This window comes from Anabrus simplex, chromosome 1 (assembly GCF_040414725.1).
Source record: "Anabrus simplex isolate iqAnaSimp1 chromosome 1, ASM4041472v1, whole genome shotgun sequence".
Lineage (NCBI taxonomy): Eukaryota > Metazoa > Arthropoda > Insecta > Orthoptera > Tettigoniidae > Anabrus > Anabrus simplex.
The window spans coordinates 684686442-684703606 of NC_090265.1; the positions used below are offsets into that span (position 1 = coordinate 684686442).

The window sequence follows — 17165 nt, forward strand, 5'->3', positions numbered from 1 at the left end:
GAGAGAGAAGAGAGAAACAAGATGTTCCGAGCGGTAATGTCCATTTAAGATCTCGTGGAGGAAACTCAGGTCAGCTACCTGTCGCCTGATGTGCAGCGGTGACACATTAATTGCCATTAATATCTGCTGCGTAGACAGATTTCTGAGCTTGGGGTTTCTGTTCCTTACAATTGCAGCAAAGAAGGACACTGCTCTGTCTAACTGCTTGGTATTGGAGGGGGCGGCTGTTGTCCAAATCGGAGAGCAGTAGTTTAAGAGAGGTTGAACGATCGTGAGGAAGAAGTGACGAAGAGCACCGGGGTCAGAAATTTCTGTGAAGCGATAGAGAATGCCTAATAATTTCATAGCCTTGGTTGTATATGTTTCTACATGGGTCTTAAATTGTAATTTTGTATCGAATATTACACCTAGGTCACGCTGTTGCATAACCACGGTGATGGGCTTGTCGAGTAGGTAATATGATGTCGGTAGAGGAGATTTACGCAGTGTTATGGTCATGTGGCTGCATTTATGTGGATTGGGGATAAGTTTCCAAGTACGGCACCAGTTCGAGAGGGCATTAAGCGATGACTGTAGCAGAGCTGCATCTGCTGGATTCCTGATCTCCCTAAATATCTTGCAGTCATCAGCAAAGAGTAGGGTATTCGCTGTTTCGTTGAGTTCGGACGGCAGATCGTCCATAAACAAAGAAAACAACAAGGGGCCAAGAGTACTGCCTTGTGGGACACCGGAGGTGACTAGTAACCATGAGGATGAAGTGCCTGATATTACCACTCTCTGCCAACGGTTACGTAGGAAGCCAGCAAGAAGGGTCAGTAGACTGCCATGTATATTAAATCGTTCGGAGAGTTTATGGAGCAACAGAGTATGGTCAACAGAATCAAAAGCTTTCGAAATGTCTACGTAGCAGATATCCAGCTGTGATTTAGCTGCAATGGCGTGTGATGCAAAGCTATGCAGAGTGGCCAGGTTTGTTAGACAAGAGCCACCTGGTAGAAAACCATGCTGCTTGGTTGAGATATACGGCAAAGTGAATGCGAGGAGACGCTGGTGTATAATTTTTTCAAAGATAAAGGATAGTGTGGGGAGAATAGAGATTGGTTGGTAAGATGAAACATTAAATTTGTTGCCTGATTTGAGAAGTGGAACAATATTTGCCTGTTTCCAGGTAATAGGAAAATAGCCCGTGGCAAAACATCTGTTAAATAATTTAGAGAGAGGGACGCAAAGAGTGCTGGCAGTATTTTTTAGGAAAAGAGGACCTATAGTGTCGGCACCGGTAGCTTTGTTGGTACGAAGAGTTTGAAGAAGGTTATGAACTTCACTTGGTGTGGTAGTTATGCTTGATAGGGTTCTGTTTGAAGCTGTACCAACGGGAGGGAGCGGTTGGTTTTGGAAGGGAGGGGAGAAGTTGGAGAAGAAATACCTGTTGAACAGTTCATTGCGATCGGCGCCATCTGCTGTTGTATCGTTGTGGTTCACGCTGACAGGAATCCGCTCCGTCCTTCTCCGTGTGTTGATGAGACTCCAGTAGCGCTTGGGATTGCTGCGGACGTTTTCAGTGACAGTGTCTACGTGTGTTTTGTAGTCTCTTCTGACCATAAACCTCGAGTGGCGGCGGATTTTAACGAAGGTATTGTGAGTGTGTGGGTTAGGGAAGTCTTTCCACAGGCGCCAAGCTCTCTTCTTATTAAATAGTATCAGTCTGGTCTCTTGTGATGGTTAATGGTTGTGCTAATGTTGCCCGAAACATGGTTACTTTTCTTTTGAATTCTGTTACCAAGACTTTCAATTCCAAACAGCCCCCCACCCCCCCAGTTTTAAGTATCTAGAATCGCCACTGCCCATATTGTAAAAGGCTACAAATGAAAGAGGAACAACATATATTTATAGCAATTAATTCCATTTTTATTCTTATTCTACTAAACATTAAAATAGTTTTATAAATGTATACACACAGAGAGAATACAGAAACATTAGTAGCAACTACTATTCAGTATGCGGATTCTGAACAATTACTGCATCACTTTCTGTAACGTTACGCCATTTAACCATTCTTTTAGTGAGATATGTTGTAGCTTATTCGAACTGACAATTCACCTCCGACCTACAATTACCAATAAAAATAAGTTAATTGTCTTAGTTTGAATAGTAAGCATCATTGTGTCACTAATATAACAAAGAAAATTCAATCAAGTCAGATAACACCTACCTCAGATAAGGCAGCTGTTTTAAGTTCATTCACAATTTCATGGTGTTCTTCACCAACATGTCATATTTTTCGGTGTGTTTTAAAGAATAAGGTCGATGAATGTTAATTTTTTTTGCTAGTGGTTTTACGTCGCACCAACACAGATAGGTCTTATGGCGACGATGGGATAGAAAAGGCCTAGGAGTTGAAAGCGGCCTCGGCCTTAATTAAGGTACAGCCCCAGCATTTGCAAGGTGTAAAAATGGGAAACCATGGAAAACCATCTTCGGGGCTGCCGACAGTGGATTAAAAATTCCACTAATCATAGTACCACGGTGTAATAAAACACGACAAAATATAACGTGCTATTGAAAGGTCATACCACAACTAGCGAGTAACAAAGTATTGTCAGCGTGTCCACAGCCGCTTGTTATAAAGCAAGGGTGAGGAAGCGACTGATAGCAGCTGAAGATCTCACTCACCACATCCCTGCATGGGTAAGAGCTAATCTGTCATCCTCCCTCTTCAAGGACAAGGCTTTGTGACGCTGCGGCATCTGACGGAAACTGGCTGAACTACCAGCAATAGAATTCGGCCGACACTCGTAAGTCAATAAGCAGAGCTTTATTAAAATCACGATTAAATATATAAAGAATCCCTAATTTTAAAGTATGTTAAAGTAGCCCATTAGAGAAAAATATAAACTTCCATACGGTATAGTTTGCTTCTAATTTGAACACCATCTTGACTTAAAACAAGTTTAGGAAAACCACGGTTCAGAGCTGAATTTTATATGGAGATTCGTTACTTTAACTACCATTTTATAACTATATTTGCATTTCTTTTTGAAATGCTTTTACACTAATGAAAAGTGTATCACAGACTACCATGCGCTATAAAACCAAAATAATTTTACCTTGTTCCGTTTCCTTATAAAAACTCCTACAAACTTTTGACCCATGTTACAACAACTACTAAGCTGGTGGCCAGCCGTTCCAGCTTCGGCCGCCTCTTAAGTAAGAATGGTATACACCTTAAGACATGGCAGAGTGCATCACTGATTTTGGAGGTTAATTTATATTTTCTCGCTTCTGGTTAAATTTCGGAAAGGCTATTATCATGTAAATTTATAGTAAGAAGGTTATAATTTCTCTACTGGTGCTTGAAATAGGTTTTCATGATACATATAATATGGTTAAGTTTGTCACAAAACGCGATCGACCATCTTTGGTACAGTTAGAAATAAAAGCTGAAGTAAATAATCACTTAATTTTAATACAGTAGTTCCTCGATTATACATTCCCGGAAATGACGTTTTTCCATATTATTCGTTCCAATTCCGTGGTCCCACGAGTATCAAATCCCACATTATCCGTTCCTCGAAGAAACTATTTCCCGAATCAACCGTCCAGAAATATCAGTCCCATCAAGTCTAAATCCTCGATCATGCGTTTTTCAAGAAACTATACTCACAAAAGGACGGCTATGGCATACTTACGGATCTTGGTGTTAACGTCCCGTCATTGGGATAATTAGAGGAAGTACTGTACTGCAAAAGCGATCGGCGGTGAACTTGCATAAGGAACCATCCTAGCATCACATTAGGGAGATAATTTTTAGAGAATCCTCGGAAATCCTAGGGCAGAGAGTGGCAACAGCAACTGGGAGACAGAGCGAATTTTGACAGCTCTACTTCAAGACGGAACGAGTTTCGCCAAATGTTCGTAATGCAAAACATCTACATTATGTCCAGGGTTAGATTTAAAAATTATTATTATTTTTTTTTTTTACTTTTTTTCTATTGTATCGCCGAACAGGTTTCCGGAACTTCTCTCACGGCATTGTATAGTCACTGGGCTTTCAGGCAGGAATCAAAACTGCTCCTTTTTAACACAAATTTAGTATTTTAATATCATCTATATGATTATGTATATTGTGGTCGATTGTTGTTTGGCTTGGCATTACCGGTATTAGATTTTTTGAAGAGTTTGGCTGATCAAAGTTGCTGAACTGAAAGAAGTTTTCACGGGGAACTAACAAAGTTTCCCCAGTAAAACTGAATGTAAAGTTTCGAGATTTTTAAGTTGCGTACCAGTAATTAATGTTTGATGCTGGCCCCGCGATCTAACTTGCCTGCCTTTCACCCGGAGGACCCGGGTTAGATTCCTGGCCAGGTCATGTGTTTTTACCTGCATATGATGGCTGGTTCCAGGTTCACTCATTCTACGATTACCTTTAATTGAGGAGCTATCGAATGATGAGATGGCGACCTCGGTCTAGAGACGCAGGAATAACGGCCGAGAGGAGTCGTCACACTGTCCATGTGTAACCTCGTAGTCTGCAGGCTTTCGGGATGAGCAGCGGTCGCTTGGTAGGCAGAAGGTCTATTGGGACTGTAATTTAGTTTGGTTTAGGAGTGTTTGTAAGATTATAATAACACATATTTCATTTTTGTGACATGTAGCCAAATTGTTGATGGTTCATTTGTTCTCAGATTTTCCGTTTTCCCGTGCTGTACGTTTTTTTTTTTCGCGGTCCCTCCAAAAACTAAGAATCAAGGTTCCACTGTATTATGTACTGAAATTAAGTAAGAATGTGATACACCTCAAGGTACGGCAGAATACCATCCAAAAGCTGGTTCTATTCCCGTGATCGTAAGATCTGCAGCCGTAAAAGCCATTCTTGAATTTGAGAACTGGAGAGAGCGTGTGCTGCCACAGCAGAAGCCCACATGAAGATCTACTGCATTAGGTGATGTGAAATTTGTCTTGAATTTTGTTTTGAAAATAAACAGCCATTTAAACTGATCCACTGTTATGCTCTTTACGAAACTTCTCTCTGTACCAGACTCTATTTAGTGTACTGCACACAAGCCTATAGATGATATACTCACACTCTTCAAGCTAGCGCTTGATGCGGGAATTTCCTCGTACAATACCCACAGAAAAAAACAACAACCCCATGGTGCAACAGCCCCAAAGAGCCATGGCCTACCAAGCGACCGCTGCTCAGCTTGAAGGCCTGCAGATTATGAAGTGTTGTGTAGTTGGTATGACAAATCCTCTTGGCCGCTATTCTTGGCTTTCTAGACCGGGGCCACTACCACACCATCAGATAGCTCCTCTATTGTAACCATGTAAGCTGAGTAGACATCGAACCAGCCCTCGGATCCAGGTAAAAATCCCTAACCTGGCCGGGAATCGAGCCCAGTGCCTGCGGGTAAGAGGCAGGCACGCTACCCCTACACCATGGGGCCAGCACAATACAAGACCTTAAAAAATGCTGTTTCAAAATATTACTGTAGGATGGTAGATATAAATTGTTTAATTTAAAAATATTGAATGTTCTTTACAAAGACAGTGAGGTAAACTTATGACTTGTAATAAATTAGGGTCATACTGAAACTAATGAGCAATGATTATTGATGAACTAGGATTTGTTGTTGTCATTATTAATAATAAAAAACACATGCACAATCTTAAACTACACACTTCCTTTTTCCTTTTACTTTCCAAGATAATTTTCATTTCTTAGCACACATATTTTCCATCTTTCTGCAAACGTAAAATACCTCTGCAGCAGAACTCTGTTCCAGTAACCTGCAAACACCAACGTACAGTTTTCTGTATATCCTCTGTCATCTCATAGCGTTGGTCTTACGTCTGTTCCTTCACAACACTAAAAAGATGATAGAGGATACCATGTCAGGACAGTAGGTAGGGGTGCATCAGAACTTCTCACCCTATTTTGCTCCTTGGTGAACTGAGCATAGTGAGGGCATGCATTATCATGTTGAAAGGATGATCATCTTTCCAGGTCTTTTGCGAAATGCTTAGACATAACAGTGTGCATTTATGGTTTCTCTATGTTGGAGGAATTCAACATTATGAATTATTTGACTTTTCTAGTTCTTTAACATTGGCTTTGAAATAGATACAGAAATCTTTAAACAATTACAGGAATTTTAGTGTTTGTCTAAAATTCATAGTTTTTTTCTTTAGAATGGAATTCACCAGGTATTTCTAGTATAACTGAAGCCACCATGGTTCATGTTTTACTCACCCTTGAGTTCGATTGTGCCAGTCCGATGCCACCAGATTGGCTGTACTCACCACCACCCTCAAGCTGCCATCTGCATAGTAGAACAGGGACATTTTACTGAAACACAAAAGTACAACCAAATTCTATTTTATACACATTCACATTAGGTCTTCTAGACAGGGAAACCTGTATAAACCGGGCGCGTTGGCCGTGTGGTTATTGGCGTGCAGCTGTGAGCTTGCATCTGGGAGATAGTGGGTTCGAACCCCACTGTTGGTAGCCCTGAAGATGGTTTTCTGTGGTTTCTCCATTTTCACACCATGCAAATGCTGGGGCTGTACCTTAATTAAGACTCTGGCTGCCTTCTTCCCACCCCTAGCTCCTTCCTATCCCATTATCGCCATAAGACCTATCTGTGTTGGTAAAAAAACACCCTGTATAATACAGAGCGAGTCAGAAATGTAAAACATTACTGTACACTGTGAAGGAAATACTGAGTGGTATATAAAACTTGAAGCTCAATTTGTTAATTTTAGCTGTCATGTACCTTAGCTTATGCCATTTAGCCCAGATGGTGCAGACAATACGGCAACAAGTCAAGTTGCAGAGTGGGTGATTGCTTACCAGAACGATCGTTGAGATGAGACTGGCAAAACATGATTTCAAAGCAGTGTAGCAACAGTCAACTCTGGGAAAGTGGATAAAATGTCTACCAACAACGGGAAGTACATAGATAGGCAATCCTCCTGGAAGGCCTCTCAGTAGCACCAATGCAGCAATATCAGCAAGCACTGTAGACTGTGGTGCACTTGGGCTTCGTATCGGTCGGTCCAGTGCATCTCATACTTTGAGATTTGAGCAGAACCATCCTTTCAGGCCGATTCATGTTCAAGAACTGAACAAGGATGGTCAAGTGGGAAGAACTGCGTTACTTTGTATTAAGGGAATGTGAAAATGACAAATCTTGGTCCGAAAAATTGCACTTGAAGCTGGGTTCTGCATGAACAGGAGTATTAATCAACACAACTGTCATTATTATGCTAGAGAGAAGCCTCAGGTTATTAACCCACTAACTGGGGAGTGCACGAGAGAGTAACTCCACCCTGGTGGGGAAGAATTTTTGTAACAAAAAAAACCCTAATAAATTCAAGAAACCCTCCAAATTTTGAAATACTTGATAAACAATGCCACATATATCCTAATTCTGATAATGAAAATGGTTTTTCACCATGTTTTTAATATTTGAGGGTCTTTACGTTTGGAGCAAAAACGATGTTAAGTCTCGTGCTAGTTTCTGAATAGTTCAAATATAAATTTCTTCTCGGAAAATCTTAATTTTCATATTAATTTCAGGAAAATTATAAAACATATGCACTGAAAATACACTTTAAAACTAATCGACAAATTTGTGAAATAAATACCGCAGTTGAGAAAAAAAAATTTCATGCAGGGTTTGCAATCTCAGTAATAATTTGAGCAGAAGTACTTAAAATTGTAGGCTGGTTCTAATCGTCTTCTCACGATAATTAGGTACTGCTTTGTCACAACAAATTTACACATCAGGACTTATTTCACTAATTATGTACACTATTCACACAGATTACACCTCACACAGTGTTTCTTACACTTCTTGTAGGTGTGTGGTAAGCACGGAAGCAGGCAGTTGCTGCACCTGTAGATGGTTTCACGTCTCTCCCTTTTCGCCAGACACACCACGCACCTCTTCACACCGAGCTGCCTTTTTCCCAATGGTGGATTCACACCAGGAAGATGCCTACTGCTGAATCTTTCTGTGGGAGCAGCAAGATGTGTCCTAAGTGAAAGGGCAGGCATAGCATCAGAGGGGGTTGATCCTGTGTACTTCTCGAGGATTTCATCAATGAGGTGAATTCTGAACTGCGGGTGATTGAATATTCCTCCATGTTGTTGGAAAATGATGAAATAAATTGAATAGCACGAGATCCAGAAGATGCCGGAAAATTTTCTGGTAATATTTTTTCATCCATTTCCTTGCTGTGGAGTATGTAAAAACGTACTGATCGGGAAGATCAACCCCCTCCCCCCCATAGAATCATTGTAGTCAATGCAAACTACAGGTTTCTCTTTAGTTTCGTCCTTCCCTCTGATAAGGACAGTTCGCATTTCTGCATCATGGATACTACGAGCATGCAAACGTCTCTCTTGTTCTTCCATTTTACAACCATTAGTTTATTTCCATAAGCAGGTGATACCCCTCCTTTTTTTTTTTCCCTCCCAGATTATTACTCATAAGTTCATTAGGCAGATTTTTCCGGATGGTTCTCACTGTAACAACAGCATCAGTTTAGAGGTCATTTAGCCGGTCTTACAATTCAGGGCTGCTACAATAGTGTCCATTGCTATCAGGTATCATTGTTTCAGAAGATTATCTGCCGGGGTTCACACAATTCTTGTCGGCTTGGAACACTGTGATACGTAAATGTCAAGGACTTCATTGTTGAGTTCTGTTGATTTTACAGTATACCACAACATATTCCACACGTAGCCAGTTTTTGCTTTGCAAAATTTGTAAGATTGCATTTCCGAACCAGGACCTTTTCTTTGGAATGTAGACTTTCCAGCCAATGTGACCTTTGCATAGATTAAGGCTTTTGTCTGTGAATAGCTGGTCATCTGAGATCTAAGACTCCTGAAATACTTTTACAAAGTGATCGAAGACTGGTGTTACCTTGAATAGTTTTGGAGGCATCTGCCCACTGTATGCCTCATTGTCAGAAAATGGAGATATTTCAATAGAAGGAAAAATTATTTTTTCCGTCACGATCCTGTAAAATAAGGGCGTGGCTAATAACTTCTTACAAGAAACGTAATGCTCCATTGTAGGTTTGTGGACAATCCCTTGAAGAATCAAGTCTGAATAAAAGTTGTATTTCATCCTTATTTGTAGGAATCCAGTCTTTTCCCTACAACTTCCTTTCAGTTTGCTCATCAGTGTTCTCCATGAATTTTCTAATGAGCATAAATATTAAGACTGCTCAGCACAATACTGACAGATAGCATCATCCACAAACAGTTCGCAAATATCCTCTGGAGTCTTTACATCCAAGGACTGTCCTTTTACTCCAGGAATGAATTTTGCTGGAAATCTACTCCTTTTCCATCCATCTTCTACCCACGTAATAGGCCCTGACATATCACTGCCGTTTGAGTCTGCCTGTCTCTCTCCATCGTCACTGTCGTCACTCGAAATGTCACTTTCGAACCTGCGACCATTCGCTGTGATAGAAGCAGAATACTGTCCTGTACCACTTGTGCCTTCTCCTTCTCCAGAGAATAAATTATCTTCACTATATAAATTATAAACAGAAAAGTTTTCCACCTATTCAATACATAGTTATATTTACAATGCGTGTATTTACATTACATATGACTAGTTTCAACCCTACCCGGGGTCATCATCAGCCATATTTAAACAATACACAATATTTGACGAAATCCAAAAACATGTTTCTAAGCAGTAAGAACATTATGAATATATAATTAACACTATGATGTGTGGTTGAATTAGGCGAAGTGCTATGGTGCTCAAAATGTTGCAAATGAAAGTGAAATATTACGAGTGACATAGGTGAGCAATATATAATACAAGTACACCAAACACGTTAAAAAGTCTGGATATAAAAGTACAAATGAGATGCTCTATGTTGTAGATCAACTTGAGTAAAATTTTAGACACATGGTGGCTTCAGATAGAATTCAGTAGGTCCTAGTGATACATTACAGTTGTGGACCGAGTGCTATGGTACTAAGACTGAACACAATATAACGTGACACTTATAATAAAAGTATACAAGTATGTACAAATGTTTGAGTAACAAATGTGTAGCTGATACTCTCTAGAAGAATCTGTGAGGAGTTGATTATACACTGTATCAGCTTAAGCAGAAAATTTTATACTTGGTGTATTAGGTAACCAAGCTATGTTGATATGGCTGCAGGGTTTATTGCTGGAACTGTGCAGATTGAACATGAAGTTTTAGAATTCTTCGGGAGTTGTAGGTAGACACTGCGCGTGGTGATATTAATGGGTGGAACTCTCAGTTCATAATGTTCTTACTGCTTAGAAACATGTTTTGGGATTTCGTCAAATATTGTGTATTCTTTAAATATGGCTGATGATGACCCCAAGTAGGGTTGAAACTAGTCCCATATAATTTAAATACACACATTGTAAATATAACTATGTATTGAATAGGTGAAAAACTTTTCTGTTTATAATTTATATGTAATCTCAGTTCAATACGGACCAACAACATGAAATTCATAACCCTTGATTATCTTCACTAACTGAATGGAAGCCTGTACTCCAGAGAAGCGGCTACAAAAGGCGTCTGTTCTCCATGTTAGAAGGGGCCAACAAGTTTCGGCTGGCAGTAGCTCTAAAATGCCTTTGGGAGTGGCAAACCCATCGTAATACAAGCGTATATGATGACAAGTGTACTGAAGCCTAGGAAAATGTTAGGGCATTTCCCACAAGCGACATGCAAAATGCAAGGGCGTTCCCCACAAGCAACAAGCAGTCCTTGTGATGCTGAGAGAAATGTGAGAAACGGGCGACCAGCAACCAAATACATCAAGATAGCGACCATCAATGTAGTGACACTAACAGGGAAAGTGGAAGAAATTGTAGATTTTATGGTTGACCAAGATATAGCATTGCTGGGAATCAGTGAGACCAAATGGAAAGGAAAAGGTGAGAGGGAACTAAAGAAAGGATACACCTTATACTATAGTGGAGGAAGAAAAGCCAAAAATGGTGTAGGTCTCAGAATTAGAAAAGACCTAAAGGAATACCTAGAATTGGTGGAAAACATACATGAGAGGTTGATTAAGGTCAGATTGAGATTTGAAACTTGTGTTACAGATATAATACAAGGGTATGCTCCACAAACAGAAAATACAGATAAGGATCTAGAGGAATACCCTGAATGTCTGGAAGGCCATATACAGGACAAACAAGTTGTGATCATAGGAGACATGAATGCCCAAGTAGGTCAGGAAAGAAAAGGAGATGAAGAGATTATAGGTCCATTTGGATATGGGAAGAGAAACAAAGCTGGAGATGTTTTGGTAGACTTTTGTAGAAGAAATGAACTGATCATTGGTAACACATGGTTTTGAAAGAAAAACAGTCAGAAGATAACAAGATATAGTTGGGATAACAAAATCAAAACTCTGATAGCTTACATTTTGGTCGAGAAAGGTAACAGGAAAATGTTGGTAGATGTAACAGCCCTCCCAAGTGAAACTTTCGAAGGAGATCACAGAGTTGTGATAGCTAAGTTAAAGATGGGAAAGATACAAAAGATGACTGAGATCAGGCAGAGAAAACTAAGGGTGTGGAAATTGCAGGAGAAAGAAATAAATGAAGAGTTCCAGACACACATTAAAACAAGCATACCTAAGGAAGACATCGGAAGGGTCGAAGAAGAATGGGTTTACTTTAAAACAGTCATGGTGGAGTCTGCAGAAAAGACCTGTGGAAGAGTTATCAGGAAGGAAGAAAGATCAAGAAACATCCTGGTGGAATGACAGGGTAAAAGATATAGTTAAACGGAAGAAAAAAGCTTGGAAAAGATGGCTGAGAAACCGAACAACACAATGCAAAACAGAATACAACCACTGCAAGAAGGAGTGCTCCAAGGTGGTTCAAGAAGAGAAAAAGAAATGCTGGCAAAAATTCACTGAATCACTGCAAGAAGATACAATCAGAAGCAAAAAGATCTTATTTCAGTGGGTAAAAGAAGAAAAACCCAAGTGAAGGTGCTAATATAATTAAAAATGAACAGGAGGAAGCGACAACATAGAAGCAGGATATATTGCAGAGGTGGGGAAAATACTTTGAACAGCTGTACAAAGTGCAAAATACCTTGGGACAAGGAGAAATCGAAGAACCAGATTTAGTACAGATGGAAAATAAGGAAAACGAGGTGTCCATGGCAGAGATTGAATGGGCTACTAAAAGAATGAAACGAGGCAAGGCAGCTGGAATTAACGAGGTCACCATAGAAATGATAATGGCAGCAGGAGCAATTGGTCTACAGTGGTTATATAGACTCTTCAGAGTGATATGGAGAGAAAAGACTGTTCCAAAAGAGTGGAAGAAAGGGGTCATTAGGCCCTATACCAATTTTCAAGACATGAGACAGGAAGCAATGTGAAAATTAGAAAGGCATGACACTGATACCTCATACAGCTAGGATCCTTGAAATAATCTCGGATAAACAAATAAGAGACAGAGTAGAGGGAAAATTGGCAGAACAGTATGGATTCATAAGAGGTAGGTCCACATTTGATGGAAAGGTATTGGAAATATGGAAAGGACATGGTAGTAATGTTTCCAGATATTGAAAAGGCATATGACAGTGTCCCAAAGAATTTGGTATGGATAACATCGACAGAGGCACAGATTGGGAATGAAACAATGCAAATAGTAATAGCATTGTATCAAAATTGCAAAAGTTGTGTTAGAACCAAAGTGGGTCAAACTGAATGGTTCAGAGTTGAGACAGGCTTAAGACAGGGAAGTGTATTGTCTCCCTTACTCTTCATTACCATCATGGATAGAATTCTACATAATATCAAGGAGAAGATGATGAGCGAGCAATGCTGATGACATTGTAGCTTGGGGAGATAATGAAGAGGAAGTACAGACATAAGTTGATTTATGGAACGAAGAGATAATAAATTTTGGAATGAAGATTAGTACTGCGAAAAATAAGACTTTGACCATGACGAGAGGTACCAGAAAATCCAGGGGAGTGATAAAAATAGGAGATGAACCTCTTTAAGTAGTGAAAATTTTTAAATATTTGGGCAGCATGATGTCACAAGATGGAAATTTGGATGGAGAAATTGATTTAAGAATACAGCAGTCTGCAAGTTTCTACCAGTGTGTGAGAGACATTGTATGGAACAAAGATGTGCCAATGAAGTGCAAGAAGGTTTTATACTCGTCCTTTTATAAACCTACACTGACCTATGCTTCAGGAACCTGGACGTTGACAACGCGGAACCAAAGTAAGATACAAGCAGCTGAAATGAGGTTCTTGAGGAACATATAGAGAAAGACAAGACGAGATAGAATACGAAATGAGAAAATAAGGAGAAGTGTGGGAGTGTGTAAACTTCCAAGAAGAGATTGATATAGCAAAGCTAAAATGTTTTTGACACATGATGAGAATGCCAGGAGAGAGAATACCAAAGAGAACATTCATGGATACAGAGAAAGTAAAGAGGTCTAGGGGACGGCCTAGAATGAGATGGAGGAGATGTGTTATGGACTGTATTGCAAAGAGGAGCCGATAGCAATAAAGTACTAGAAGAGGAGTGGTGGAAGGATTGAGTAAGGTGGAGGGCTTTGGTACACTACCTACACTACCCTACCCAGAGAGAATCTGGAAAAGGGAATGCATGAAGACGAAGAACTGAATGGAAGTCGCTGAAGTTATCGTCCTTGTCACTAAACTCCAACATTTCATGTACAAGTGAGCGCAAGCTGTCATCACGTAATTCCTCAACCCGATGTAATTTAGGCGACATTATGACTGAAAAATACTCTCATTGAACACATAACAGAAGTGCAACGCATCTATAAATTCAAATTCACTCTTCGCCATAATTACTCCTTTTTACATTGAAAGCAATGGCAAACTACCTCGCTCCTCATCTTGCCTAGTACGCCTCATTTGGGCTCTGCCATTGGTTTTTGCTGTTTCCCTAACACTGCATAGCCTTTGCTGGTGCTATTTGAGGATTCAACCAGCCTCTGTGCTGATGACCTAACAGACAGATACTATACAGTTCCCAGTCTCAGAACATATTAAAACTATTCAAGTAAGCACATAGTAAGAACGCAGCTGATTACTTACCGCTTGAGGCGAACACATAGCACGCTTTTGCATGGAAGCAAATTTTGTTTCTATCAAGCGGAAGTACTTACTAAAAATACAACTCGATGACAGGGGCAGGCCAATAACGAGGAATGAATTTCATAACTCTGGCTAGGCTCAGAGTTGAGGACAAAAAATAAAACAACAGCGTACGACTGAAGTCGCTCTCCCCAACCGGCTGGTTATTTCCTCGAGCGACGTAAGTCGTGCTCCCCAGTAGACGGGTTAAAGAGAATCAGTCAAAGTTAGGATTATGACTGGATGGGAAACATTGTTTGGAATGAGCATCTTGGAGGAGAATCATTAATGCTGATCAGTACTGTGAAATCCTCACGAAATTGTAGTGCCAGTTATGCAAAGTGATAAACACAAAGATTGCTGCTCCCAACAAGATAGTGCACTCCATTACAACGCTATTTCAGCAATGAAAATTTTGAATCATGACTTGCCAAACTGGTGGATAGGAAGGAGGGGACTGATTGAATTGCCAGCCCTCTTCCCCGATCTTACAGTCTGTGACCACTGGTAATGGAGATACCTGAAGGAAAAGGCTACACGGTTAGCATGCTGAAATTTGGTCACCGGGGTCCCGGGTTCGATTCCCGGCAGGCTCGGGAATTTTAACCATAATTGGTTAATTTCGCCGACACTGGGGTTGGCTGTATGTGTCGTCTTCTTTTTTCAAGGAAAAGGTTAAAAGGTGAAAACAGCAACTGAGGAAGAATTTTGTGCTCTTCCAGTGAACGTGTATCGTGAAGCAATGAGTGACTTTCTATAGGGTTTCTGATTATAACTGGATGTAAACGGCAAGAAGTTTGAGACAACAAAGTTACTCTGATCGGTATTTCTTTAACATTCTTTAATTTCAAGAAATGCCTTTGCTATGATAGTGTCTCATTTCCAATAGCCATAATACTGTCATCACACAATGCGTTCAAATGTATAGCCATATTTCAGACTCACCCTGTACATTTTTATAATCAAAAGTCTATTTGTTTCTTTCTTTGTGTTAATAAAGTGAAAATAAGCAACAGTTTAAAAAAAACTATTTTGTTTTAGTGAATTTTGATTCTGTATAAAATTCTGGATATTGTGATAAAAATATGTTTGGTGAGTTAAGATTAAAAGAAATAATGTTTTCATTTGAAAGTAATTTGAAAATTAAGGTAATTTTTCATGAAAGAAATGGACAATTAATCACAATTTTTGGTTAGGATTGACTACAATTTCCTTCTTTTATAGCCAATGCATTAATGTCGTAGTAACACATCAAAAGTTTTTGGTGATGCAAGGATTGGAAAGGTAGCAGTCATGGTCTGAATTAAGATACAGCCCAGCATTTGTCTTGTGTGAAAATGGAAAACCACACAAAACCATCTTCAAGGCTGCTGATGGTGGGATTCAAACCAACCATACCCCGAATGAAAACTCACAATTAAGTGACCTGAACCACGTAGCCAAGTAGCTCAGTAACTGACAATAAAAGATCAGTTAAACTTTATCTATGCATACAGTAGTACCTTCAAAAACTTTTGAGCATAAAAATCTTTACAATGGATCCAATCAAACAGCATCAAACACTTAAAAAATCATTCCACAATTAAATGTGCTCTTACTCACGTGTGATGGTGTCCAAAAGGATGTGGAGTTTTTATTCTCACAGCTGTGATGTTCTTGGGCAAAGCACTTGACCGCAGGTCATCATTATCATCACCATAAATAATCAGGAGAGGCTTCTCACTGAAACAGAGCAGACTTAAATAAGCATACAATGGAGAGCAATATTATCATTGTAAGACAGGTAATGTAAAATATGAAATATTTGAAGTACACAAGAACCTTGTTTATCCGGCCCTCATTAATCCGGATTTCCGGTTTATCTGGATCGAAAATAATAAAAATTTATTTTTACTTGTAAAGTATTTCTTTTACGGGGTCGACTCTTCTTTAATGTCTTTTCCGCCGAGGATAGTTAAGGACAGGAATTGGAGGTAATTCAGCTACGGTCTATCAAAGGTACCATCCCAACATTTGCCTGGAATTGAGAATGGAAAACCGTGGAAAACCATTCTCAGGACAGCCAAGGTGTGATTCAAACCCACGCTCTTCTGAATCCAACGCACTACTAATTCACTGATGGTGAATTTGAAAATAAAACCGGCGCTGTATCAGAAGAAACAGTGACTCATGGAGAGGCAACAATGCAGCTGGACAAACTGATGGCCTATTTAGAAACCTAGACTGGAACCGCACCGGCAGAACTGATGTTAGTAAAACGTATTCGTGATCATGCTGTGTGCAAACACTATAAAAATGTAAAACACAAAAACTTGCACATTATTTCAGTGCATAATACAAAGTCGTAAATGTAAGAAAAGTGTTCTTACATTTTTTGTACTATTGACAAAAAGTATTACTATACAACCATCAATCATATAACACGTACTGTATTTGTTTTTTAGTTTTTCTGGATTATCTGCATTTTCGACGACGATGATGATAATAATAATAATAATAATAATAATTACTACAAGAAATTTACATGTACTCATTTCCTTCTGACTCAACATTTCCAGAAATTTTTAGACAACCCGGCAACATTCCCAGCTTTCCTGTGCACTGGCATCACATATCTGAAACCAAAGGATGAAAATCTGCAAAATCCAGCGAAGTATCGGCCTATAACATGTCTATCTGCTCTATATAAGATATTTACATCTATAATAGCCAACAGAATTCTGAAACACTGCGAGGAAAACCACATCATTGCCGAGGAGCAAAAGGGTTGCAAGAAGAATACCAAGGGGTGCAAGGAGCAACTGATTATCGACACTGTGGTCCTGGAACAAGCACACCATAAATCCAGGCACCTATACACGTGCTTCATTGACTACCAAAAGGCCTTTGATTCAGTACCACACACTTGGCTCATACATGTTCTGGAACTATATAAAGTTGACCCCTCAATCATTCACTTCCTGAAGACGGTAATGGCAGACTGG

The 17165-nt window shown here is 39.6% G+C and overlaps 1 protein-coding gene across 2 annotated transcripts in view; it reads right to left on the reverse strand.

Moving 5' to 3' along the window:
• gkt (glaikit) overlaps nt 1-17165 on the reverse strand; it is a 104757-nt gene that overhangs the window by 55903 nt on the left and 31689 nt on the right. For both annotated transcript variants that reach the window (XR_011017543.1, XM_067135895.2), the window contains exons 5-6: nt 15784-15903; nt 6254-6349 (exon numbers count right to left, since the gene is read on the reverse strand). Coding sequence is in view for 1 of the 2 variants with exons in the window: in XM_067135895.2 (XP_066991996.2) it covers nt 6254-6349; nt 15784-15903 (216 nt within the window). In the remaining variant the exon portion in view is untranslated. The remainder of the gene's footprint in view (nt 1-6253; nt 6350-15783; nt 15904-17165) is intronic.